This window comes from Mustela nigripes, chromosome 1 (assembly GCF_022355385.1).
Source record: "Mustela nigripes isolate SB6536 chromosome 1, MUSNIG.SB6536, whole genome shotgun sequence".
Classification (NCBI taxonomy): domain Eukaryota; kingdom Metazoa; phylum Chordata; class Mammalia; order Carnivora; family Mustelidae; genus Mustela; species Mustela nigripes.
The window spans coordinates 32,338,542-32,364,784 of record NC_081557.1 but is presented as its reverse complement, the minus strand read 5'-3'; the positions used below and the strand labels follow the sequence as shown (position 1 = coordinate 32,364,784).

The window sequence follows — 26,243 nt, the reverse complement described above, 5'->3', positions numbered from 1 at the left end:
TGCCAGTCATGTCTTTGGGACCCACTGTTCTTTTAAACGTAGCAAGAACTAACATTTTTGAATGTTCGTTATGCACCAGTTTGAATGCATTCTCTTATTGAATCCTCACGTCAGTCTTCATATGACAGGTCATGATTGTCCCCATTTTACAGATGAGAAAATTAAAATTGAGGAAGTTAGGTAAGTTACCCAAGGCGACACAGAAAGTACATAAAAGCAGGATTTGAGCCCCGGTATCTTAATCTAGAACCCTCACCTTAACCACTGTGTTACACTCCTCTCTTTCTCCTCCCCCGAAATCTGGTACTTAGGGGGTTGTCAAGGCTGCTTTTAAAAATCTTTGATTTCAGACATTACCCTCCGTCTTTTGCCTCCACTTGTAACATCCCAACAGAACCCAATGCTGGGGTGGAATTGCTTCATTTACTTTTCATTGAATTCTCACTTAAAGCTAAAGGGAGACCCTCACTGCATTTGTATCTGTATTTGTGTGGCAAATACGTTCTGAATGTCAGCCTGCTGCCCCACTCCGTCAACCTCTAGGTCCCTTTTCTAGCCAGAGCCTTTTTTTCCTTTTCTAAAGGGTTACACATCGGGAGACCCAACTTGGGGTCTGCCTGGCTGTTGGCAAGAAGCCACAGGGCAGTGACCTCTCTGTAGACCAAGTCCAGATACTACACTTACTTGTTTCCTGCGGACAGGAGGGAACCCACATTCATCAGTGCTTCTCATAATCTTGTGTCTTTGTCAGTTTGGGGTGCTAGAACAAATCACCGTAAACTGGGTGACTTAAACAGCAGAAATGTTTTCCTTACAGTTCTGGAGGCTGGGAAGTTCCAGGTCAGGACGACATTCAGTCAGGTTCTAATGAGAGCCCTGTTCCTGGTTTTCAGTAGCCGTGTTCTTGCTGTGTCCACACATAGAGAGCAGCACGAGAGGAAGCAAGCCCCATTCATTCTCTTGTTCTAAAGCACCAATCCCATCATGGAGTCTTTAACCTCATGACCTAATTCCCTCCCGTGAGCCCCATTTCCAGATACCATCACCCGGGGTTTAGGGTTATGACACATGAATTGGGGCAGGAATGGGGAGGACATAAACACCCAGGTCATAACAGCATACTAGAGAGTGCCTGCTTTCCCTGAAAAGTAACACAGGGTCCAACTCGGACACCAACTGCCCTGGCAAATGGGGTTCCCAGTTTTTGAGTGTGATGCAGATGTACCTACATAGGTGTCAACCTAAATAAGGAGGTAAACTGAGGCAAGCTCAAATTACCAAACTCAAATTGAGTTTATTTGGGAATAGCAAAGGAATTGCAATTTGGGAAACACATGCCAGAGCAAGAAGCAAGTGAGTCTATTGAGGATTTGGAGTGTGCTGTATTTTTTTTTTTAAAGATATTTATTTATTTATTTGACATAGTGAGAGCGATCACAAGTAGGCAGAGAGACCAGCAGAGAGAAAGGGAAGCAGGCTCTCCACTGAGCAGAGAGCCCAGTGTGGGGCGGGATCCCAGGACCCTGAGACCATGACCTAAGCGGAAGGCAGAGGCTTAACCCACTGAGCCACCCAGGCACCCCTGGGGTGTGCTGTATTGATGGACCAGGAGTGCAAGGGGACATGTGAGGGTCCAGCCAGATTCCAAGCAGTATGTTCATCAGTTTAAGGATGGAGAGGAATTCTGGCAGATGTGCATCGGTCAGGAGATGTTTCCATAATCCGTAAATCAGACATTTATGGGAAATGAGCCTCCCCGTTCTTAAGTGCCGTTCTTTTGAGGGCGTGTGCATGAGATGCTCCATTTCCTATCCTCCAGTTCCACTGTAGATTGAAATTCTTTCACGGACAAAAGGAAAGGAGGGGAATGAGCTTGGAGGGAACCTGAAATCCAGTGTTTGTTCCCACGCTGTGCTCTGTTCTAGAAGATAAAGCAAACAGGAGCTTGCTGGGGAAATAGCTGCTTGAGGCACATGGCCACTGCGCGATGATTTGTTATCAGTCCCGGACGGTGAAAGGAAGCAGTGGGAAGAGAGGAAGGACTGAAGGGTGAGGCTGTGTCTGCCCCTTCCCCAGGGTGTGCTGGGTATATGGCTTCCAAGCTGACTGAAAGCCAAGGTCTGGCTTTCTTTCAGGGTCACAGCCCCCCACCTAGAGTTTCTTTTGGATACATCTTTGTCTCTGATGAGGCTAATGAAAGGATGTTCTTTGTTTCATTATTTGCCTAATAATCCTCCTTGCCCTCCCTTATCCCCCTCCCTGCACCCCCCCCCAGCCTTGAACACAATTCTGATAAGCATTTTAGCTGATCCAGGCATCACCAAATGAAGCCGTAATGTTAGCAGCCAAAAGAAATAGACTCACGCCTGCTGATGGAGCAAGGCACCTCTCCCAGAGCTCAGGAAATAGATCTCACTCAAGTGCAAACATTGCTGAACACCTGGTGGAGTCAAACACCTCGAGAGACACCAGGGGTATCCAACAGGGTGGGAAGCCTCACCCAGGAGTCTGGATGCAGGGAAGAGGCGTATGGGGGAATCAGCACAGGGATGGAGGTTTTCCATAAATTTCTGCCTTCGACTACGATTATTGTCCCTTGGCAAGACCGGCGGGTGCCTGGTTCATAGGAATAGTCCATCTGCAGAGACATGGAGGCTTGGCGGCTGTGAGTGCGGCTAGTCAAACCTCCTGAAAGCCCCTCTTCACCATTCACCACGTCACCTGGGCAGATGATTTATTCTCCAGGAGCCCGTGTTTCCTCACTGCCTCATTCAGTGTGATGTGGATCAAGTAAACTCATCCCAACCCTTTTATGTCTGGCCCATAATGAGTGCACCATAACCAGCAGATGCAGTGACGTTGGTGTTTCGGGTTGATCTGGGCCAGAACAAATAGAACCTCTAGCAGAGCCCCACGGAGTTGATCTACATGACCACCTTATGGCGAGGAAGCGGTGGGGCTCATGCTTCTGTCCTCTTTGTCTAGCTGCTGAAAAGCAGAGGCCATGAAGATGAGAGATTTAGCATTTAATGATCTCTTCTGGCTAAAAAAAAGCATCTCTGATCACACCTTCCACCTGAGATCCCAAACATGTGTGCACGAGCTGCCATCCTTCCTGGGAGGGCCATCTTCTCCATTTCAAGAGGCTTTGCGGGGAAGAAGGCCTTTCTTCCCATCAGCGTGCACAGCGTGTGGAGCTGGGATGCACTCACAGGTTATGTGCCAGCAATGACTACTTACCACCCTGCCTGCTTGGCTCTGAACATGTTGACGAAATCAGCCATGGCTCCAACAGCAGTGGGGTTTCTCTTCTGCCTCTTTTTAACACCACTTCCTTTAAATTTACTTTTTTTTTTTTTTGGAAAAGCAACATGTGTATGTTTCAAAGAACCCATCTGTGCCCTCTGTCATTTTGTAACTATGTTTGGAACATGGAATGATCTTGGGAAGTAGAGTTGTTCTGGCAAAGGAGTCCTTGAAACATTCTGGCACTATAAATGATGCAGGATTGACTTGACATGCTCCCCTCTCGCTGCTGGTCCACATGAACGAGACCCAACTCTCCTGAGAAGAGGGATGCTTACATACAGGTAGCAACTGTTTCCAGGCTGGGACTTGATAGCAGTTCTGGTGATGCTTGAAGATGTTAACAGTAATGAACTTGGGAATGTGAGCTGGGTCTGTGTTACTGTGAACCAGAGCATACTCTCCTTTTCTGCTCTAGCTCTGCTCCCAGCCTCCCTAACAAATGCCTCACTGCTGGAGGCCAGGACAATGTCCAGATTCATATTGTGGCACACAAGGACTTCTCTACTGGTGTCCTGCCTGTTTCTCCAGCCTCATTTCCTCCCAACCTATCCCCCACTCCCCAGTACACATCAGCCCTTCCTTTCTCTTCAGGAGACCTCTGCCTTTCATCCTGACTCCGTACCCTCTTGCCCTCCACTCACATTTCTTTTCTTTCTTTCTTTTTTTTTTTTTTTTAAGATTTTATTTATTTATTTGACAGAGAGAAATCACAAGTACACTGAGAGGCAGGCAGAGAGAGAGACAGAGAAGGAAGCAGGCTCCCTGCTGAGCAGAGAGCCCGATGCGGGACTCGATCCCAGCACCCTGAGATCATGACCCAAGCTGAAGGCAGCGGCTCAACCCACTGAGCCACCCAGGCGCCCCTCCACTCACATTTCTGTTCCATGCGCCACATCTTCCTCTGGGGTGCCATCTATTTGGAACCTTCCCTGGCCAACCCACCAACTTCCAAGATTATCATTTTCCTTCTCTGAATTACTTCTGACCTTTGTATATTCTTTTATCAATACATATGTAATCTAGATGTCATTCATCTGGGATCAGTCAGCCCCTTAAGAACAAGAACCCTCCTTCTGTCTGGCCTGCTGTAGTAAAATACCACAGACTCAGTGGCTGATAAACAACAGAAATTTATTGTCCACATTTCTCAAAGCTGGAAGTCCAAGATCAGGATGCCAGCCTAGTTGGGTTCTGGTGAGCACTACCTTCCAGGTGGCAGATGGCTGACTTCTCACTCTGTCCTCATAGGGTGGAAGAGGCCAGGTAGTATTCTGCACCATGTTTTATAATGGTGTTAATATCATTCTTGAGGGTTCTGTGTAATGACATTATCATCTCCCAATCATCTCCCACAGGGCCCACCTCCTAATGAGATCACACTGGGCATTAGGATTTCCACATAGGAATTTGGGGTGGGGGGACATAAACATTCGGACCATAGAAAACTCTTCTTCAGTTTTCAGAAAACCCAGTGCCTTCCCCATGATTGCTCATGTACCTTAGGTCCTCATGGTCACCTTTGTCTTTGAAATGCTACATTTGAAATCTTATAATTCACTCTGAATTAAATTGGGGGAATTGACTCACTATCCCAGAGAATATTTTGGTTCCCTCATGGGTTGATCCAAACAAGCCTTTTCCTTTACTTCCTACCCACCACATGTTCATTCATGGCCTTTGTATGTTAGGTGCACTTTGCTGAAAATTTCAGAGGGTTGGTGGGGGGCTTGCTTTGGAGCAAGCAATTACTCAAGCCCATTCACAACAGAACCCATGTTTTTTTTTTTGTTTTTTTTTTTTTGTTTGTTTGTTTTTAAAGATTTTATTTATTTATTTGACAGGCAGAGATCACAAGTAGGTGGAGAGGCAGGCAGAGAGAGAGAGGAGGAAGCAGGCTCCCCGCTGAGCAGAGAGCCCGATGCGGGGCTCGATCCCAGGACCCTGGGATCGTGACCTGAGCAGAAGGCAGAGGCTTTAACCCACTGAGCCACCCAGGCGCCCCCAGAACCCATGTTTTAAAGCATCTAGACACTTTCTGAAACTTGGAAGAAATTACTTGGTCTCTACCTAGTCTTTCCATTTGGTCAAGTTCAAGGAGCTGTCCTGACTAAGGTGTAACAGTGATGGAAGTAGGTGACATGAATTGGCTTAAACTTTGGGGTGGCTTTTGATGCCTAAATATGTGCTGACCATTCCTTTTCATATCAGCCTCCAAGGCCTTCAAGAGCTCCTTCTCCATGTCCTAGGAAATTGGGCACAACCCTGCAGCCACTTGAAGGCTATGCGGCTCCCATCAGAGGTGCAGCTCTAGGTCCTGACTCAGTGCAGAGAATCTGATGATGACCACCCATGGGAAACCAGAACTGGCTTAGTTGATCCAAGACCAGGAATGTTTCACTCTGGGGGCTGGCTCAGAGGTACCCTAAGTATAAGGTCTCCATCACAGATAGTTGGATGAAGCAATTTCTCTTCTGGAACATTTCTTAGGGAAATGAGTACCATCTGCCAAAACCTGGCTTGCCTCTTTGAAAATGTAGATCTCAGACTTTCTTATGTTGATTTTGTGTTCTCTCTCTTCTGATACTTTCATCTAGATCCATCGATTTCCTCCCATTATTTTGATTGTTTTTTTTGTACCAAAGCATCTTTCCTTTATTATAATGCCGAATTCATTTATGAATTCATGCTTAGCAGAGAGGATGAGAAGGGGAACTCACATGCATTAAGTACTTATAATAGGCCAGACATTAAGCCCCATTCCAAATGAACAACTATCCTATTGGATAGTTTATTATTATTCCAAAGTTATCTGATATGGAACATGAATCTTGGAGAGATTATAACACTGGTCCACTGTCATGTGTATGGAAAAAGCCCATATTTTATCCATTATTCCACACTGCCTCATAGAGGACTAGACTGCCTACGCAATTCAAGGTTATACTCATTCCATCTGATGCTTTGATCAATCTTCTTTCTCTAATGGCCCTGACTGCCCTGAAAAATTTGTGGTCCAGCCCTGGGTCAGGGCAGCGGGGGCTCTTCAGCAGCTCTGCGAAGCGAATATATCTTTTCCTTTCCTGTTGCTTTTTGCCTCCCTACTCCTTGCAAGCTCCCTCCGAAGTAGAATGCTATGGCCCTTTACCTGTAGCACTTCATACAGTTGCTGTGACATTATCTTGAAACAAGGCTATAATGCTTGTCCAGGCCTGTTTGTGGGCATAAGGACTCCTGTAGACTATAGCTGGGTTAGTGGAGTCCAGCCCAAAGGACTCCACGTCTGCACCTGCAGAATCCCTACCATTAATTGTCAGTACTCCGCTAAAAATGACTTGGAAGCCTCCCTGGATGCTGTTTGTACTCGAAGCGGAACCAAGATGTACCAAGATCCCATTCCTAGGCCTCCTTATCCAGTTGTGCTGGCCGCATCTTGTATTCAAATATAGACCAAGGCACTGCTGTTTTTGTACCCCACTCTGTGCCTGTCTTTATGGGGTGAATATCTTCTCCAAACAAGATGGGGTAAATTAACAGAGGGGCAAATCCTCCCAGGATTTGGAGGAAAGTGCACTTCCCTCTGCCACTTGGTTGGGAAGAACTCACTCTGTTCCTTCTCGCCTAGTTCCCAGTCAGGGAATTGGGCCACCTTCTTCTTAACTGTATAAATTTTACAGTGCTCTCACACTAGCTCATGTTCTCTGTTTATTCTACAACCATCTTTCTTGCTCAGCCAGCAAGAAAAGTTTAAAGCGATTGCCTGCTTATATGTAAAATGCTTCCAGACTGCAGACCTCTTTGGTGCTTACAGATTTGCATGGGAAGAGAAAGTTGAAAGCTTTATGAGTTGAAAGTTCAGACTTATCACTAGATCTAATGCTAGTCAGCAGAGGTTCCAGTGGCTTTTAAACACAGTTAACTAGGTTTTAACTGAAAGATAGAACTATTTCATTATTTATTTATCTTTCAACTTTTAATGATTAGAAACAGCCTGCTTTGTAGTCTCTGAACCCAAGTTCCTGATCTGGGGAGACTTAACCTTAACTCTTGGGGGAGGAGGCCATAATATCTTGAGATGTATTACAAAGATGTCTGCTAGCTTTATTTCCCAAATTACCCCAATAGAGGTATTTCATTTAAAGAGAACATGTATGTGTGTGTTTAGGTTAATGGATTCCTGCTGGTTTTACAGAAAGAACATATTATTTTATCCATTTACTGTGCAGAGAAGCTGGCCTTCAGCCTCTAAATAATGCCTATGGAGACAAGTTGTCAGGTGTTGAGGAAGAATACATGTCTTAACACATGTTTCCACCCAGGCCATAAGTTTTCTCATTGTAGTTGTATTGGGTTCTGAGTGCTAGCAAGTCTTTTTCTGACCATTATGAATTACATCATGTTCTTGACCCTGCAACCCTGGATTATGACAAATATATGACAAACCAAAGGTAGGTATTAATGCACACATAATAAGGTAAACACTTTAGAGTCTTAATTGACCTGTATGTTCCACACTTTATAGAATTAGAGTTGACATGGTTTGGCCCCACGGAAAAGTAAAATTACTCATCCAAGAGAATAAGGAAGATGAACTTTGTATTTTTAATCAGCAAACATATTCATTTACTTTTCCTTCAGAATTTGCCTTTGCTCAAAGGCAAACTCAAGTTTTGCTGGTGGACTTTGCTGCGGTCATTAGTAGCCTAGGTGTTTGTAGTGATTCCACTAAATATTTTGATTGGCAAACCTCCACAGACCCAATGTCTTGAATGGTTCATTTACCTCCTGCATGATTGCAGTTCTTTCTTCTGAGACACTGCCATTCCCCTGAGACTGAATCCATCCTTCTGTTGCTCTTGGATTTTAGACTTCCAGGTCCCACTGCAAGGGTATCCGCTGCAGGCAGCGAAGCCAAAACACGTGGAGGGTCAGCCACTGCTAACAACCGACGCAGCCAGAGCTTTAACAACTATGACAAGTCCAAGCCTGTCACCTCCCCGCTTCCACCACCACCACCAAACAGCCATGAGAAAGGTAAGTCAACTTCTTGAGGATCCTTTTTGACATCTTCCTTTACAGCAGATCCAGTTCCTTTTGGTGAGTTTGGTCAGGGTTGGGAACGGGTTGTAAATAAGACAGACTACAGGACATACTGGCTGGCAGGAACTTTGTTAGCAGAGGCATTAAGAAGGTGAGGGAAATACGTTTTTAGTTGCTAGCAGAAATACATGTGTTTGTTTCAGTGAGGGCCCAGAAGATATCTGACCATGGAGAGAAGTGATACAGCATCTACAATTTGAAAATAAACTTTCATAGAACATGTTGTATATGGTAGATCGTTTTCTAGAAATGCAAGCTTCTTAGAGGATGCATTGTGTAAACTGATTAGATTTTTACCCATCAAAAGTGATTATGAAGGAAGTTAAATAGAAGGGGCATTTCACCCTTCGAAAAGACATGTGGGTTGGCCAAATGAATACCTTGACTACATAAAAGAATATGCAACATTATTCTTGTGTTCTGGTGATGTAACTTTTATCAAAAGAAGATAAGACTTTTTGCTATACATAGCCCTGAGATTTTAGGATGGGGGGAAAGGTGAGTAGCGTTGTGGGGGCTGTTGCCCAGAAGGTAGTGAAACAAACCTTTGCTTGCTCCAGTCTGTGTCCTGTGGGACACTGGGGAAAGGAATCAGCATAGAAGATTCTACGGTAAGAGGCAGAGCCCTCCTTCATTCCTCCCAGGCAAAGGGGTATAAACTTCTTCACAGAGCACATTCAGATCTCTTGTAAGCATTGTCTGTCTGATAGGATTTGTCCTAGACGTGCCCCGTTACTCTCCCGAGACCCAAGGGGGCTGCCTCTCACTCCTTAAAGTGCTCCAAGAGTCTGGTCAGCCTTCCCACTGTGAACGAGGTCAGAGCCTCCCTGACCTACCTCTCCAGCCCAGGTTGACTTGGTTCAGTGGAGCTGGGTTTCTGCCCTACCCCTAGCTAGAATATTTGAGAAAATATGAAGGACATTTGTGTATGGCTGATATATATATGGCAGAAGGTTTTACCTACAGGGCTCTGGAAACTCTGCAACTAGAAGTAGGATGTCTTAGCCAGTCAAGATGCTTTGTGATCCAGCCTTGGCTTCTGCCTGAAGAAGATCATTTTTCTTCTTCTCCGTTCCCCCTCTTCGCCTCCCCTCCCTTTCTCTTCTACAACCATACCTAAGTGTGTTCTTTTCAAATATGTGTTCTTTTCAGAAGTGTGTTCCTTTTTAAAAGTGTGTTTAACTTGCAAAAATAACATATGCTTATAAAATGGTACAAGTACATATCAAAAGTTCTCCTTTGCATGCTCCCTGAAGGATGCTAATATAAACCGTCCTCTATATATTCTTCTGGAACTGATTTCACAATACATTTACACACACACACACACACACACACACACACAATCTATATAGAAAGGTGTTTTTTATATAAATAAATAAGAGGTACATTTTACAGATTATCTACTATGGGCCTCATTGACTCCCCCAACAAACTATGTTGTTATCCCCATCTTATAAGGGATGAGACTTGGGCAAAGGGAGGTTGAATACTTGCTGAGCCACATCAGAGACGGTGAGAGGTGGAGTTAGATCTGAACCCACGCACCTTGGTTCCAGAACCATTATTAATAATACTATGCTTTTCCTGCAAGCAGAAAAGAAATGCTCAAAGCCTTGCCCATTGAACTCTGGAGATGGGCAGGTGGAGTAAGAGAGGGGAGCTAAGAGGATGTGGGAGGCACCCTGCCCAGAGCCCTCTGCCGGGCCACTCCGTCCTTGTGCCGTGGTCACCTGGAGAGAATGTCTTAAAAAACATCTGAAGGATGGATGTGAGACCAATATCCAAAAGACTGAGAATAGAAAGAGAAGTTCCTCATGGTTAGAACAGGTAGGGGAGGATGAAGGGTTGACAGCTGGAATGTTGTCCCAGAGCCTCCCACAGAGGCAGGGCCACTCAGGCAGCCCACCAGGTGCGGGCCAGCTGTGCTGGGACGGCCACCAGTCTCCTCCTGTCATGGGCACGGACTGCCATGTATGCCCAGAGCAGCCAGAGAGCCACACGCCTGTCAAAGGATGGCGGCTGCAAATTCTAATGGTGGCATTGCCCCAGGGACGGACTGTGGGATAGGAAGAAAGAGAAGTCAGACTTATTTACTGAGCAGGTAGTATTTGCCAGGGACTTTGATCGTCACTGTGTTACTTGATCTTCACAAATATCCTGTGTGGTAACTATTATTAACCTAGTTCTACAGGTAAAGGAGGCTAACTGAGATTGGGTCACTTGCCCTCCCTGTAATTGAGCCCTGGAATTCGTATTGAGATTTGACGCCTGGATTTGAACTCTGGCTCTGTTCTGTCCCCTGGGAGGTCTATGACAAGGATCGAGTGAGGTAGTGTGAAAATATTTTGTGAGCTATGACTCTCACAAAATCCACTGAGGATTTGCTTTTGGAATGATTAAAAATAACTGATTGGGGTTCCAGGTGCACCAAAGGGTGCTTTTGTTTCCCCTTTCCCATCCTGGAGAGTTTAGGTAAAGCCTATGTGAGGCAGACCTGGGTGTATTTTATATCGGCGCTTTCTCACCATCCTGAGGTAAAGGGACAGTGCGACTTTACCTTCAGAGGTTTTTGTACTTCCTCCTCCTTGCTCACCGACCCTATGTCCTCCACTGAATCTGATCTCTATGGCAGCTTATGAGGTAGCCGGATCCAAGCCACATACAGTATATGCAGAGAGAAGTAGCTCCACCACCCGGCCATGTGAGAGGCAACACAGGTTCTTGGGTGCATAAGGTAGCCTGAGATAGCATCCTTCATCCTGAGAAGTCTTGCAGAGAGGCTCACTAGTAAGCAGATAGATTGGAACTCAGTGTGGCTGGTGCTGCGGTGGGAGGTGTGGACTGCTTTCTGGTGAGTTAAAGTCCATGATATGATCTCATGACCTGTCCTTCTAGAAGCTTTCTTCTGAGACAGGCAGGCCCTGATAGCATCGTGTGCTGGTACCTCACTCTCAGGTAAACCAATTCACACAGTTGTATATATCATCCATGGGGCCAGAATTCTCCTTCTAGGAACTGATCTAATCACAGTAAGGAGAGTGAGAAATTCAGTATTCGGTCAATAAAGGAGAAAAATATTCCAACACTGAGTCCTGATTTTTTCAAAAGGATAAAGGGGAATAAAAATTCACCCATTATAACAGGCGAATTTTCCAGAGCCTGGGAACACTTAATTTTTTGTGAGGAAATACTAAGAGAGTCCCCTTAAAATCACACCCAAAGAGGCAGATACCCTCCTGCCATGACCAAATTTTAAAATTTAGTTCTGATTACACTGAACAGTCAACTGAGATGTGAAACAGAAGAAAAGTAATAGATATATAAAACAGTTCACAATGAGAAAAAGCCTAGGGACATACTCAGTTTATTAGCTCATTCCATGAGGTGACCAAGGACATGGTTGTTCTATCAAACCCAGGAATGTCCCTGTATGGCCACATAACCTATTCATTGTCCCAAAGATTCACATCTCAGATTTTGCCTGTGAGGTTTGGAGGAAAGTCTATAGACCCTTAGCCTTTAAGAAAACCTGCTAGTCGTCCCATAGTCATCACAGTCGTGGTTAGGTCTCTCTTTGGCTTCATCCTCTCACTCCTTCAGGCAGGGGTCAAGGCCCAGCCTCAGCTGGCCTGCGGGATGTGACGAGCAGGATCCCCTCAAAACACCTATCAAGGGATGGCTTGGAAGCATGAACGCTCCTCACTTCCTCTGTTGGCTCCCGGTAGCCCTCAGACTCCAGAGAAGACTCCCAGATTTTCAGGGAGAGGAAATATCTGTCGTGTTCAACATTCGTGACAATATCTTCTCCTTCTATCCCTTCACTTACATCTTCTGAGTTGGGTTAGCGCTGCCAGAAATCTCCTACATTTCTAAAGTGTTTGGTCCATCATATGAATTTGAAACGTTTAGGATTCCTAAACTAAATTCTAGGCAAATGGAAGGATGAAAGATGTTCTCTCTTGAATGACAAGGTTTTCTTCATCTTGGAGAAAACATGTCATTATTAATATTTTCATGGTACAAATCATCCTGTCAAAAATTGTCAAGCGACACAAATGTATTGAAAGAAAAGAACTCTCTGTAATCCCTACCTCTCAGAATGAACCACTGTTTATCCCGTAGCTTATATTCTTCTGTACATTCTTTATGCGTATACCATCACATTTTGATAAATCTTTCCTAATGTTTAGTGTTTGCTGAGTACTATTGTAAGGGCTTTATAAGGAATAATTTAGTTCTTATGGGAGCTCTTCCATACACATGCACACATACATTCGCACACATTGTGTAGGACTTAAATCTCCTAACTAAAATAAACAAATTGTATCCAGCCTTTTTATAGGTTTTTCTCTCTTTATAATAGTTGCAGAGTACTCCGTTAACATGAATTTACCTTAATATTTTTAACAGCATTGATCTCGGTTGCTTCTGATTTTTTGATGTTATAAGTAGTACTGACGTGAGCATCCTCTTTTTTGTACGTGTACACTATTTCAGTGGCATTGCTGCATAAAGGGTATGCTTGTGTTATAGCTGTTTTAACGTTGCCAAATTTTGCTTCCAGAAGGTTATACTTATGTCTGTTCCCATCAACCACAGGGCGAGAGGCTAGTTTCCCTACACACTTGACACCACTTCTGTTTTCACTCTCTTGCGCAAAAAATACTGTTTTTGAAATGAGGCAAATTACTTTAAGAAGCTGAAAGAACACGATAGTTTGCTTAAAAGCTGGCCCTTTAGCGGTGTGGCCTACATTGCTACTCCTCCTGGTTCTGCTGCTGACAAAGCTGTGAGGCTTACGATGAATTGGGAATAATCCTTGCTTGTACGAATCTTCGGCTCTTTCATCACTGATTTCATTGCCCAGTATTTTATGGTTTGCTTATGTGTAGGTGAAAAATCACATTTTTGACATTTTGACAATGTCTTTTTAAAAAAATAAAACATTAAAGTCTTAGTCGTCAAAACACACACACACACACACACAAAACCGGCCCTTTTTACTGATGCTTTGGCATGAGTTGCAACCAGTGACCTTGGCAGAGCACAGAAAGCCCTTGGTTGGAGAGCAAAAGCTCTCTGCCAACTAGTGTGTCCTCATTCAGGATGCTGAATTTCTCCAGGCCTCAGTTTCTCCTTCTGCAGTGTGAGTCTGAGGTCGTCCGTCACCAAGCCACAGTGAGGTATGAGTGCTTGTGTTCCCCCTGCCCTTTGGTCTTGCCTAGTGGGAGCCCTACCAGGGCATTCTCAGAGGTTCCCTCCCCTGGTCTTCGTCCCTTGTCATTTCAGTCCTCTGGTTCACACCCGCCTGTCATGGGTTGAAAAGAGGAGCCAGACATGGGTGGAGACCAAGTTCTACAGCCTTCAGCACTATGTCCTGTCTGAGTAACATCAGAACCATTGATTTTGAATCACTGTGAACTTGTCACTTCATGGCTGGTGAAGCGAGTTATTTATCTGAGTTAATGATTGGGAGAGGTAAGCATGAAGAAGTTGCCCATCCCTCATCATTAACCAGGATTCTGACCTCAAATTACAGATGAGATGCGATTAATTCAGTGGTTGGAGACACACAAAGAAGAATACAGTTGGGTGCCCCCGTTTCCGGTTGTTTCTCTCATTTGTTCATTTTGTTGTTCCTTCTTTCCAGCATCGGGCTTGTCATCATGATTGAGGGGACTGTGGCACAGACTCTGTTTTCCTGGGCTGTCAGCCTCAGGGGGGCGGGTGATGCTCACAAGTCCTAGAAGAGATATGCTCAAACTCATGAGGAAAAAGATGGACTTAGCCAGGAAGCTCCAGGAGGACTTGAAAGGAATGATAGCATTTGCAGTGATGTCCAACTCCAGATTTTCATGGAGAGAAAGAGAGGGGAAAGCTGGGAAGGATCGACTCATCCTACTGTTTGGGTCCAGGTGTTACTCTGACAGAACATCTGCTAGGGTCACTATGTTAATAAACTCGTGTCCTATGGAGGGCCTAGAGAGGGGAAATTTCTACAAGATCATTTCAGCAGTGGGGTAGGGCCTCCCTTGGCTGTCCAGAGACCCTTGCCTCTCCAGAGCTGTTATCCCTGGTCAAGGACAGCTCAGGTGCCTGTCTGTGCTCAGTAGGTGGTAATCATCTCTGTTTGGGAATTGGCTGGGAGGTTGGCTTGAGCCTCCAAGCAGAAGCCACAATTGTCTGCGAGCTTAAAAAGGCAGCATAAAGATTTGAACCGAGGAGGTATCGCTGGATTTAAATAGAAGTCTCTGGGGGATCGTCTGGAAATGGAATTCAGGGAACTGTTAGATCAGCCATTGAGGCCAGGCAGACAGAATGAATTAAAAGCTACCAAACTTAGGGACCTCACACGTGGTACTAGAAGAAAAAAAAATAGCCTAGCGAGTGTTTGCAAAGATACACTGGTCTTGCTCAGGGTATAGACGGGAATCACAGGTGGCTGGTAAGGCAATGAAAGTGTGTCTCTTCCACAGGAATGGTCCTGTTGACAGCGCCCCATGTGGCCATCCAGGTGCTGCGGCTGCCCCCTCCCACTTAAGGGACCATTCAGGTGTCAGGGTACAAGACTCACACACAGCAGGTGCCAGAGTCAGGGTAGTTTAAAATCACATGCCCCATGGGAGCCAGTATGTCTTGTAAAAGCACCATATGCATAACTTCTAGATTCCTGCAAAGAATAGGTCTGATCAGTAGTTAGCACTTGGAGAAACCCAAAACGAAAGTGCTCCCCAAGAGGTATTTATACTTCATTTATGGCTCTTCCCAGTCCAGATGTGGTTTAACTCTCAAGGGTCATTTTTACCATGAGCAGTGTTGCTTGGTAACATAGCTGACATTCTATCTTTATCAAGTTTCCAGGGGAACAGAGTTACAAGGTTAACCGAAGGCTAAATTCTCATGCAGAAGGGGGAGAGATTTTGTTCATCCTTTTCCAACAGTAGGTCAGCTCACCTCTCAGACACTGAGTTTATTTATCTGTGAACTGGCATCGGGCTGCCCTGGCCCAGATGACGATCCAGAGTCCGATGTGAAGCATTCTCTCTGATTTTTTTATGTAGCACGATTCACGTGTTCTGCCCTTGCTGCCTCTACTGAGTGTAGACATCACTATGAAATATTATGACTTGCTGTTTCCTCATAGCGAGCTTATTGACATTGTGGGTTTCATTTGTACTGTGGGAAAAAATTACCAAGTTCTGATTTTCCGAAATATCCTATAGTCAGTTCGTTTGCTGTCTGTTAGCGGTGCCCTTTCACACGTTGGCAGGTGGAGGTTAATGGCTTCTGCAGAAAGGCCAATTTCATTTTTTTAGTTTTCATTTCACACCTATTTCCTTTTGTTCTTTAAAAAAAAAAAAAAAAAAAAAAAAAAGATTTATTCATGAGAGAGAGAGGCAGAGGGAGAAGTAGCCTCCCCAAGGAGCAAGGAGCCCTATGTGGGACTCGATCCCAAGACCCCAGGATAACAACCTGAGCTGAGGGCAGTTACTCAACCATCTGAGCCACCCAGGCACCCGAGTTTCCTTTTGTTCTAAGCAAAGTATTGGCATTGTCTAATTGAACAGATGAAAAGCCCTAAAATGTATGGTTTCGAGTCTCCCAAATAATGCCTTGAGCAGTAACATTGTTCCACTCTGACAGAGTGTCTGCAAATTGCCTCTGTACAATCCAAGAGGGGACAGCATGGTGGGTCTCTGGTAAGTCTAAAGTGTGCCCCTTAAGTCCCACGATCTGGTGGGACAGGTACACTCAGGATTCTGGACTGTTGTTTCTCAAGGTGTAATTAACGGACCATGGGTACCAACAGCCTTTGTGGTAATTTCTAGAAACACAAATCCTGAGGCTTTATGAACCTAGTTCTTCTAAGTCACACTTCTGAGTGAGAGCCTGGAAATCTGCATTTTGGACCCGTGATATTCCTAGAGCACTGAAGTCTGAGAACCCCTCTCCTAGGAGGCCTTCTGGGTCACCTTTGGGAGAGCATGTTGCCTTCCAATTATCCGTTCGTTCTCAGCAACCACTTTGGGATGTGTTGTTATGGGGAATGGAGTAAATGTAGTAAGATACCCAGACTAATGCCTGACATACAGCAGGAGCTCTGTAAAAAGGAAATTTAGATTTGCATATATGTTGCATTGTACCTATATTTAAAATTATTCTTAGAGCCATTAACTTCTACTGGGTAGACGTACCTATTTGTGTAAGTCTTTGTATCTTCTTTTGGGTTCATTCCGTTGCCTCACTAATCTTTAGTGAAATTCTTATTATAACTTTTTTTTAGAGACAGTTGGGGGAGGGGGCAGAGGGAAGAATCTTAAGCAGGCTCCATGCCAGTGCTGAGCCTGACATTGGACTCCATCTCAGGACCCTGAGATCATGACCTGAACTGAAATCAAGAGTGAGACACTTAACCACCCAGGTGCTGCTCTTATTGCAATTTTTCAAAAATTTTCAATATTACTTCATTCCAACTGAGCTAGTAGAAAACAAGGAAAAGGATTTTGATCTCCTAGTTAGCCTGGAAATACAAAAAACGGAGCATCGCTGTAGGGTCTGGATATGGTAGCAGAGGTAATACAGCGATGCAGGGAGGCACTTGAAGGGGAAAGTCAGCTCACCCTTTGACTAGAGAGTCACTGTCTGGCTCTTTCTCTGCTTGGCATTTGAAAAGCCTGATGTTACTTTATAAGAGCGTTATCCTCTTTAGAGGAAGGATGAACACTAGTAAAGCTTCCTGCTATGGTCCTTACCCTGTAGCATTAAATTAAAGTCAGACGTGAAGGTGAAAGAAATGGTATGTGATACAGTCTCTCTGGCCACCTTTGGGGACCATTTTCTTGATCTACTGTGTCATCCGGAAGGTGTAATTCACAAGGTGGTCTACTGTGTGATTCGGAGGTGGTGATGCATCGGTCCTTCTCGTGGGGAGAACGAATAACCTTTAGTGCTAAGGCCACCCGTCTCACAGAGAGGAATAAGAAGGATATCATCATGTTGGCTTTCCTCTACATATGGATATGTTTCAAAGCCTGTGTGTGAGCGTTGGCTCTACTGTATATCCTTTTTCCAAAATACAATAAACCTGACTTTTTGTGAGAGGAAGATGGAGTTAGAGACAAGGAGAGAGAAAAACCACTTGGGAAGATGAAATACCTATTTGATCAGTTTGTGTCAGGAATAGAAAACACCCCGCTGACGCTCCTCTGATCTTGATCTTCCGGGGATAAATCTGAGCATTTCCTTGGCTTCCATCCGCTCTGTGGAAGGCATCACACGTACATGAATGCAATCTAATTTCAAGGATCATTGGTGGGGGGAAGCATTTGTGTTTCTGGGAGTTTTCATCATTTTTACCCAGGTGTCCTCTGTGGTCAGGGCTTAGTTGTCATTCATGAAAATGCTTTTTTAAATATTTAAGTATTTGGCAGGGTTTATTACCACGGAAGATACACACATTTTGGGATAAATGGAATGACCTTTTCTCTGAGCACATATGGCCCATATTCACCACGCATACACCCAATACTGTTCTGTTCAAATGGACAAGCCCAGAATGCTGTTACAACAAGGGAGAGCTCCTGACCAATAAAACTTGACAACAGGGAGTTGCTTGTGCGTACATGCGTGGCTCCTCTCTGTTGATGACTTGGAATTGTCATCCTTAAACGAACCTAATGGATAAAATGGACTGTTTCTCCACCGTAGCCTGCCATCACCATTCTGTCACAAACACATCACACACGTCCCAGGGAACCTGTCTTCTCCTGATGAGAATGAAATGAGGGGGGTCCCACAGAGAATATTTGTTTTCAAGATAACGGTCAAAAGACAGTCACCTCATGGTAAGAGTGATGCACAAGCCATAGGCAGACATTGGGCCGACTTAATGGTTGTGTGACAGAGTGTTTTGTGCCAAGGCACTGTGGTCACAGTTTACATTCTTAATGTCCTAGGGATTCCTGTCATGAATTCTTAGCTGCAGCCTTGCTGATTCATGTGATTAGCAAGGCTTCCCAAACTGTGGATATTCCATAGATAGTGATGGAAATTGGTGGCCTGGCCTACTTCCATCATAAGAGCAAAGGTAAAGAGAGCCCTTCAACACCTAACATTCCCTTTGCCTTTTTAAAACTGAGAGAATCACAGCATATTTATGAAATGTGAAATGGAGTGGGGAATCAGTGACTTATAGTAATTCATGGGTAAAGCAGTTTAAATTAAAAAAAAAAAAAACTTTGACTCAGGACAGTCCAGACATCGAGTCTCTGCTGCCCCCTACTGCCCATTTTGTGTATATAGCATCTCTGGGTAGACTTGGTTCCAGCCTCACACTCTCAGGGCACTCTGCTGGGGAGGATAATTAATGACTTGAGATTGTCCAAACGTTCTCTTCCAGACAGGGTCTCCCCCGATTTGTTTCGTCAGTTTGAGAGGATGCATGTGGATGGAAGAAAACCCGCGTTGTGGACATGATAGGGTTCACATGTTTGGAGAAGAATGACAGTAGGCCTGAGCTAAAATCATCTCCTCAGGGCCATCCGTCCACCCTTTCTCTTCAGCAGCCACCAGCTGGTGGATCTAAGAATCCGGTTTAACCCTGAAAATAAGGATCTATGGGCACTGGCTGATTTTTGCTTGAGAAAAATTCTGTGAGATTTGGCTTTATTTTTAATCATTTCAACCAGACTATACAGTATGGAGTATGTGAATCTGCCTCCTTATGATGCATTCATGTACTTGGAACTCAGTCTGTCATCTGTTTAGTGCATTCCTGGACGCCTTCTAAATCTCCAGCATCATGCTAGGCACTAAAAACCCCAAAGCGAAAAAATTGATCATCGTCTTTGCCCTCCTGGAACTTAGGGTCTGGGGGCAGGAACTGATATTAAGCCACAAATAATCTCATGAACTTTTGTGTTTACTGCTTTTAAGAAGAAGATTAGGTGCTATGAGGGATCATAAAGGATGATCCAGTTCTATGGGTGAGATAAAAACTCATCAGGGGGAGATCCAGAGGCGAAGTCCTCAGGGGTCCACTGAGCAGAGAACACCCATTCTCTCTCACGCAGTGGCTGGAAACAGAGGATGTTTATAGACAGAGATCAGTTTCCCTTTAGAAATGAAAGTCCATATCCTGGACCAGTTGTCGTTGTTGTTGTTGTTGTTGTTGTTTCCCTCCTCTCTTTCTGGTCACAGAGAGGAGAACTAAAAAAATTAGAGCGACTCAAACTTTCCCTGCATATTTTTTAAAAAGAACTTATCCACATTTGCCTTCCCACAGTTAAACAGGGCCTCACGGGAGTAGGGAGTTTCCCGACCTCACAGGAACAGAACCAGAGGCTAGATCATCACTCACAGACGTTACCAAAGCTGGGGTTTCCTGTATTCGCAAGTAGACTGGGATAGATGGCTTCTAAAATCCCTTACAGATAGAGGATTTGATTATCCTAGGCAAAGCGTGGAGTTGGTATGATTTTACTGGGTTCTGGACAGGTATAGCAATGACACCTATCCGTCATAGTTGATTAGAGTTCCTGGAGGCTCTCCTTTGGATTGGTTCCTTTGAAGGCATTCGTTCATTCCCAAAACTCACCTTATTCTGGATGGTATTGCTCTCATCCTAGGGTTCACCTCTGTGCTGAACAAGTTGCATTTTGTGTAGCTAATGGCCTGTGTACAGTTTGTGATGACTTCCTTTCCCCCATTCAAGTAGCCGGGGAAGATTTCTCCCCAAACTTAGATAAGTTATCTAGAACTTCCCCAGCTCATACCCTGAGGCCATCAGGGAGGCAAGGATTTCTGCCCAGCTAAAAGCAGTCATGGCTCCTGGATGAGAAGTTCTTATTCATGGGTGGTTTCAACCATTTAACACTTGGATTCATTCCCTTGTCCTCCCATGAGAAGAGCCAGATATAAATATCTTAAGGCAGAATTATTTCTAAAAATCTGTTTTACATACATGCTGTAGGGGGCAGCATTCATTAAGGCAAGGCCCAGGACAGCCCGTAGAAGAGAGGGATTGTTTAGACCTTATAGGGAAGAAACTGGGCCCCACTTGCAAAGATATCTGTGCACCAGAGATATTCATTCTGTCATGTTCTTCATACATGGATGCGGTTCTGGCCCCTTGGTAATAACACGCCTTAGGGGGACAGGATCACCTTACATCACAGGAAATTTATCTGGCCTGGAGTCCGTACCAGTGAGCACTTATGGAGGAGAGTGACTTTTCCATATAGGACATATGTGCTAAGGCACGGATTCCTACCCAGATCCCCTGATGCCAAGCTTGTGTTCTTTTAGCCACTCTCTGAGCCATTGTGGTCTATCCACCCCAGTCAGAAATAGTGACTGTTTCCCCCCCAAACTGCTTCAAACCTGTTTCTGCCTAGGAAATCGTAAATAATAGTTAAACTTATGGGAGATAACCTTTTCCTGGATCTTCCAGCCTTGAGAAAGTCAATGAGGCAGTTTGTGACTTGTTGACCCCTATCGCCCCAGACCCTAAAAATTATGGCTTCAATAATAGCTACGTATACGGAAGCCTACAGGTTGTTGGGACAGTCCTGCTGAGGTGTACCAGGCTCGGGTGATCTCAGTTGGGTTGGCTCACGCACTGCGGTCATCTGGTTGTCTGCTGGGTGCTGGCTAGTCTGTAATGCCCTCAGCAGAGATGTCCCCACTTCTCTACCCTGTCTGTCTTTGATCCTCCAGGCCAGCCCAGGCTGTCCTCCTGATGGATGAGTTCTGAGACAGAGGGCTAAGTGCACAGCCCGTTGAAGGCTAAGTTTTGGAAAGGGACATTGGTTCTCTTCTGCTGTGTTCTGTTGGCCAGAGAAAGTCACATGACCCGGCCAGGTACAGTGAGGAAGGAGCTCAGAGCCATATTGCAGAGTGTATGTGATACTGAGACGGTGGGCGCTCGGGCACTGTTTGCCGTGAGCCTACCACAATAAATAAGCTGGACCCCGGGCATGTGCGTTAGTGATTGATTGATTTTACTTGCCACAGTAATAGTCCATTTTCATGGAGTGCCATGAAAAAGGGACTCATACTCTGAATTCATAAAAGATAAGCCAAGACACACTTGTCTTTTCCTACAAGTACGGAGGTGTGCAACTGTGCCAGCTCTCAATGGGGTGAGTGGCTGAAGGACCCTTGCTTACTCCAGCCCCACAGAAGGTCTCCAAATAGCAGACGTGAGCCCCGTTGCTCTCTGAGGCCCCCTCTGGCCAAGCTAGGAATGCCTGCGACAGTAGCATCCTACAGAAGGGGACTAGCTCTCTGTCAGCCCATTTTTCAGATCTTCAGGGTCCTTGGCCTTCAGATACCCATGCTCCTCTGCTTTTTTCTGTTCTGTGCTGACTAGCGCAAGTTGTGTGAGGAAGGGGTTCAGGACCCCAGGGGTCTGTTCCCAGCAATTCCTCTTGATGACCATGTGACTTCAATGGTATGACTTTAATATCTCTGAACTTCCAATTCCTCGGATCTAAAATAGAAGTGAGGGACGCCTGGGTGGCTCAGTTGGTTAAGCAGCTGCCTTCGGCTCAGGTCATGATCCCAGCGTCCTGGGATCGAGTCCCACATCGGGCTCTTTGCTCTGCAGGGAGCCTGCTTCTCCCTCTGCCTCTGCCTTCCACTCTGTCTGCCTGTGCTCGCTCTCACTCTCTCTCTCTCTGACAAATAAATAAATAAAATCTTTATAAAAAAATAAATAAATAAATAAAAAATAAAATAAAATAGAAGTGAGAGTAGCATGAACCTCATAGAGCTACTCTGAGGATTACATAAGATGAAACATGTGAGGAAAAACCCCAGAATTATGTATGTCATGTATATCGGATGCATGAATTAATTCCTGAGTGTGTGAAGTCTAAAATGACTTCCTACAGGCATAGTAACCACAGCAGCTAGATGCAGAGCCCCAAGAAGCCAGTTCTCTAGTCCTGGTCTTTTGCTTCAGATCAAAAGTCTAACGTGCTCATATAACCACATCTTGCTTAGCTATGTCTCTTGTGGATAAACTATGATGAAGGATGTTTTTGAAAACCAAAGGGACCAAGAAACCCAGAGTGACCTTCACTAAAAGAAGAGCTTCTAGCAAATGAATTCTTGTCATAGCATGGTTATCTTAGAAATGGGTAGCCTATTGATTCTCGAAATCCCCTCACAGCCACTCACTGGGGGAGGGGAATTAAGGATAAAAAGTATTGATTTAGACAAGTAAACATAATGGAGGAAGCATTTGTTAGGCTGCCATTTTTATTTTTCATAAATTGCTTACTAGAGTAGAAGAAAGAAGATAAGATCTTTCAGCAGGGTTTTGAACAAAAGGGTATTTTTAAACAAAAGGATATTAGCCAACTTAATTATACTCCTGAAGCAATGTAAAGGTCATGATTGATGGTTTTCGCACAGTGTTTTGGAACAAAGGCCCCTTTGATTAGTAAAGGGTTTTTTTTTTTTTTTTTCCTGAATGTGATTCTATTTTTCCTTTTGTTTGCCTATCATTCTTAAGTCTGCATTCTCTGATCTTCTTAATGCATCCAAACCCACAGTTTAAAATAACCTGCTGCCCCACTCCTTGGGGTGGTGACCGGAGCATCTTTGGACAATAAAAGGAAAGGCATCATAGCTGAACTAATGAATAGTCCAAGGAAAAGGGTGAAGCAACTCCGAGTGGGGCAGTTTCTGAGCTCCCTTCTGTCTGAGCATAGCCGGATACCATGGCTCCAGCCTTGGGCTCTTGGTCAGCGTTAGTGGTCATGTCTGGGGAACCGATGTAGCCACTGCTGGCCGGAAACTGAGCAGGACTGTTCAGTCTCATTAAGGAAACCCTCAGATCACCCTCTGGCATGAAACGCTTCAGAAATCATCAAACAGCTGAGGTTGAAGCTGGGTTCCTTGAAGTGTGTCCAAAGGCTTTGGCATATCTGCCTTTTGGATGAGCTTAGCTAAACAGAGAGCTTTTCAGGTCTGGTGTCTGGGGGTGGCAGGAGCTCCTTGGGTCCTGGGAGTCACACTGAGGTGGGATAGGAAAGGTGGGAAGAGGGAATTGGCTCTTCTTGGCCCACTCCTTGCTCTCTTCTCCTCCTTCTTCTTTTTTAAAGACTATTTGAGAGAGAGCATGGGTGGAGGGCATGGGCCGAGGGAGAGGGAGAAGCAGACTCCCCACTGAGCTGGGAGCCTGACGTGGGGCTCAGTCCCAGGATCCTGTCCTGACCTGAGTGGAAGGTAGATGTTTAACCAACTGAGCCACCCAGGCACCCCTCCCCCCTCCTCCTTTAAGCTGTTCTTTCTGTCACTTTCCCCTCTGAGAAGGTAGCTTCCCAACACCAGGAGGACCAGACGTTTCCCAGAGAGTGAATCTGTAGTTAATTGCAAATGTCTCTGTATCGTTTTAGGCGAGCACTGTCACTAGCCCTTTCTGCAGTGCTGGTAATAGTCTGTATCTCTGCTGATACGCTAGCCACTAGCTACAGGGGGCTATAAAACACTTGAAATGTGGCTGGTGAGAATGAGGAACTGAAATTTTAATGGCTTCTCTTTTAATCAAGTTAAGTGGCCTCATGGGGCTAGTGGCTACAGTATTTGACAGTATCTCTGAATGAAACCTGTTATTTGGGGGCACCTGGGTGGTTCAGTTGGTTAATCATCAGACTCCTGATCTCAGCTCAGGTCTTGATCTCAGGGTCATGAGTTCAAGCCCCACACTGGGCACTGTGCTGAGTGTAGAGCTTACTTAAAAAAAAAAAAATCATCTAGAAATTGATTCCTCATCATGAAAGACCAAATACTGCTTGATTTCATTTATATGAAATATCCAGAATAGACCAATCTATAGCAACAGATAGCAAAGTCGTGGTTGCCAGGGCTGTGGCCAGGGTGAGCCTGCAGAGAGGGGCATGGCAAGTGACTGCTAATGGCTACAGAGTTTCTTTTGGTGGTAATGAGATGTTTTAAAATTAGATTGTGGTGATGGTAGCACAACTGCATGAATATACTAAAAATATTGAGTCATACACTTTCTTATTTTTTTACAGTTAAAATTAATAATTTTTTATTAGCATATAATGTATTATTTGTTTCAGGGGTACAGGCCTGTGAATCATCAGTCTTACACAATTCACAGGACTCTCCATAGCACATACCCTCCCCAATGTCCATCACCTAGTCACCCCCTCCCTTCCACCCCCTTCCAGCAACCCTTAGTTTGTTTCCAGAGATTAAGAGTCTCTTATGGTTTGTCTCCCTCCCAATTCCATCTTGTTTTATTTTTCCCTCCCCTTTCCCCCACAATCCCCCCATCCTGCCTCTGAAATTCCTCATATCAGGGAGATCATATGATAGTTGTCTTTCTCTGCTTGACTTATTTCGCTAAGCATGATACGCTCTAGTTCCATCCACGTAGTTACAAATGGCAAGGTTTCATTTCTTTTGATGGCTGCATAGTATTCCATTGTAGATATATACCACATCTTCTTTATCATTCATCTGTTGATGGACATCTTGGTTCTTTCCATAGTTTGACTATTGTGGACATTGCTGCTATAAACATTGGGGTACATGTGCCACTTCGGATCACTACGTTTGTATCTTTATGATAAATACCCAGTAGTGCGATTGCTGGGTCATAGGGTCACTCTATTTTCAACTTTTTGAGGAACCTCCGTACTGTTTTCCAGAGTGGCTGAAATTAACCAGTCAGAAAACTACAGGTGTTGGCGAGGATGCGGAGAAAGGGGAACCCTCCTACATTGGTGGGAATGCAAGCTGGTACAGTCACTCTGAGTCATACACTTGAAATGGATGAATGTTACAGTATGTGTATTATATCTCAGTAAAGTGTTGTTTTGTTTTTAAATAGTTTGCTTTCCTGCCATATGCAAGTAGATATTCTGACCCTAGTTCTTCTCCTACCACTTAAGTGTGGTTAAGTACCTACCCTTTCTTGGGCCTCAGTTTCCCAATAAGGGAATAAGGGTGTTGCCTTTGCCTCAACGGTAGCAAAGAAGAGAATTTCTGGTTCTTCTTTCTTTGCATCTTTATAGCTTTATTCCAGGTCAAGTAGGAATGTACCCCTTTTCTCTGGGAAACCCGGTTCCAGGAGAGCCCCAGGCAGTAGACAGAGCTTTGAGCAGGTTGTACCTCGCTCTGCTCTGTCCATTCCCTCTGGAACCACACTGTAGAGAGCCTTTGGTGCTGGCCTAGGAATTTTAAGTAACAGCTAAGGTATTTATCTTTTTGCCTTTGATCCAGATAAAAAGATTTGTAACTTTGCTTTGTCAGCTGATCTAATGCACAGAAATGGTTTTCCATACCCTCAGCAAGCAGATTCCCAGGGGCAAGGAGGGATTCCTGATTTTAAAATGTCTTGCAGTTTTTCGTGGTCTGTGGTTGGGGATCCTGTGGAATTTCTGGGAAGTACATTCTTCAGGAGCAGGCTTCAGCTGCTCTGTTTCTTCTCCCACTTCTCACTGGGGCTTTGGAAAACAAAGGCGGGTATAAGAATCACCAATCAGTGACACTGGAGGAAGTAATTGTTACTATTATCCTCCTTCTCCTCTTCATTGCTGCCGTGAAGCCTGTAGTGTGTCCATGAGCAGATGTTACAAAAGCCTGCCTTATGAATAACTTTAGGACTTACTTATTTCATGGACGTCAGGGGATGGACAGTGAACTTGTGACAATGAAATGATGGTAACGGTATCTGCTGGCTATTAGGTATTCGTTTGGCCCTGGAGTTATTTGGGATCCTTTGCATGCTGGCCTCTTTTAATCCCTCACACCAGGTAGTGTCCATAGTACCTTCTCCATTTTACGGATGCAGA

At 44.7% G+C, this 26,243-nt stretch overlaps 1 protein-coding gene across 7 annotated transcripts in view; it reads left to right on the top strand.

Moving 5' to 3' along the window:
- NAV2 (neuron navigator 2) overlaps positions 1–26,243 on the top strand; it is a 722,564-nt gene that overhangs the window by 502,142 nt on the left and 194,179 nt on the right. For all 7 annotated transcript variants that reach the window (XM_059407175.1, XM_059407119.1, XM_059407156.1 and 4 more), the window contains one exon: positions 8,174–8,340. In XM_059407175.1, the coding sequence (XP_059263158.1) occupies positions 8,174–8,340 (167 nt within the window). The remainder of the gene's footprint in view (positions 1–8,173; positions 8,341–26,243) is intronic.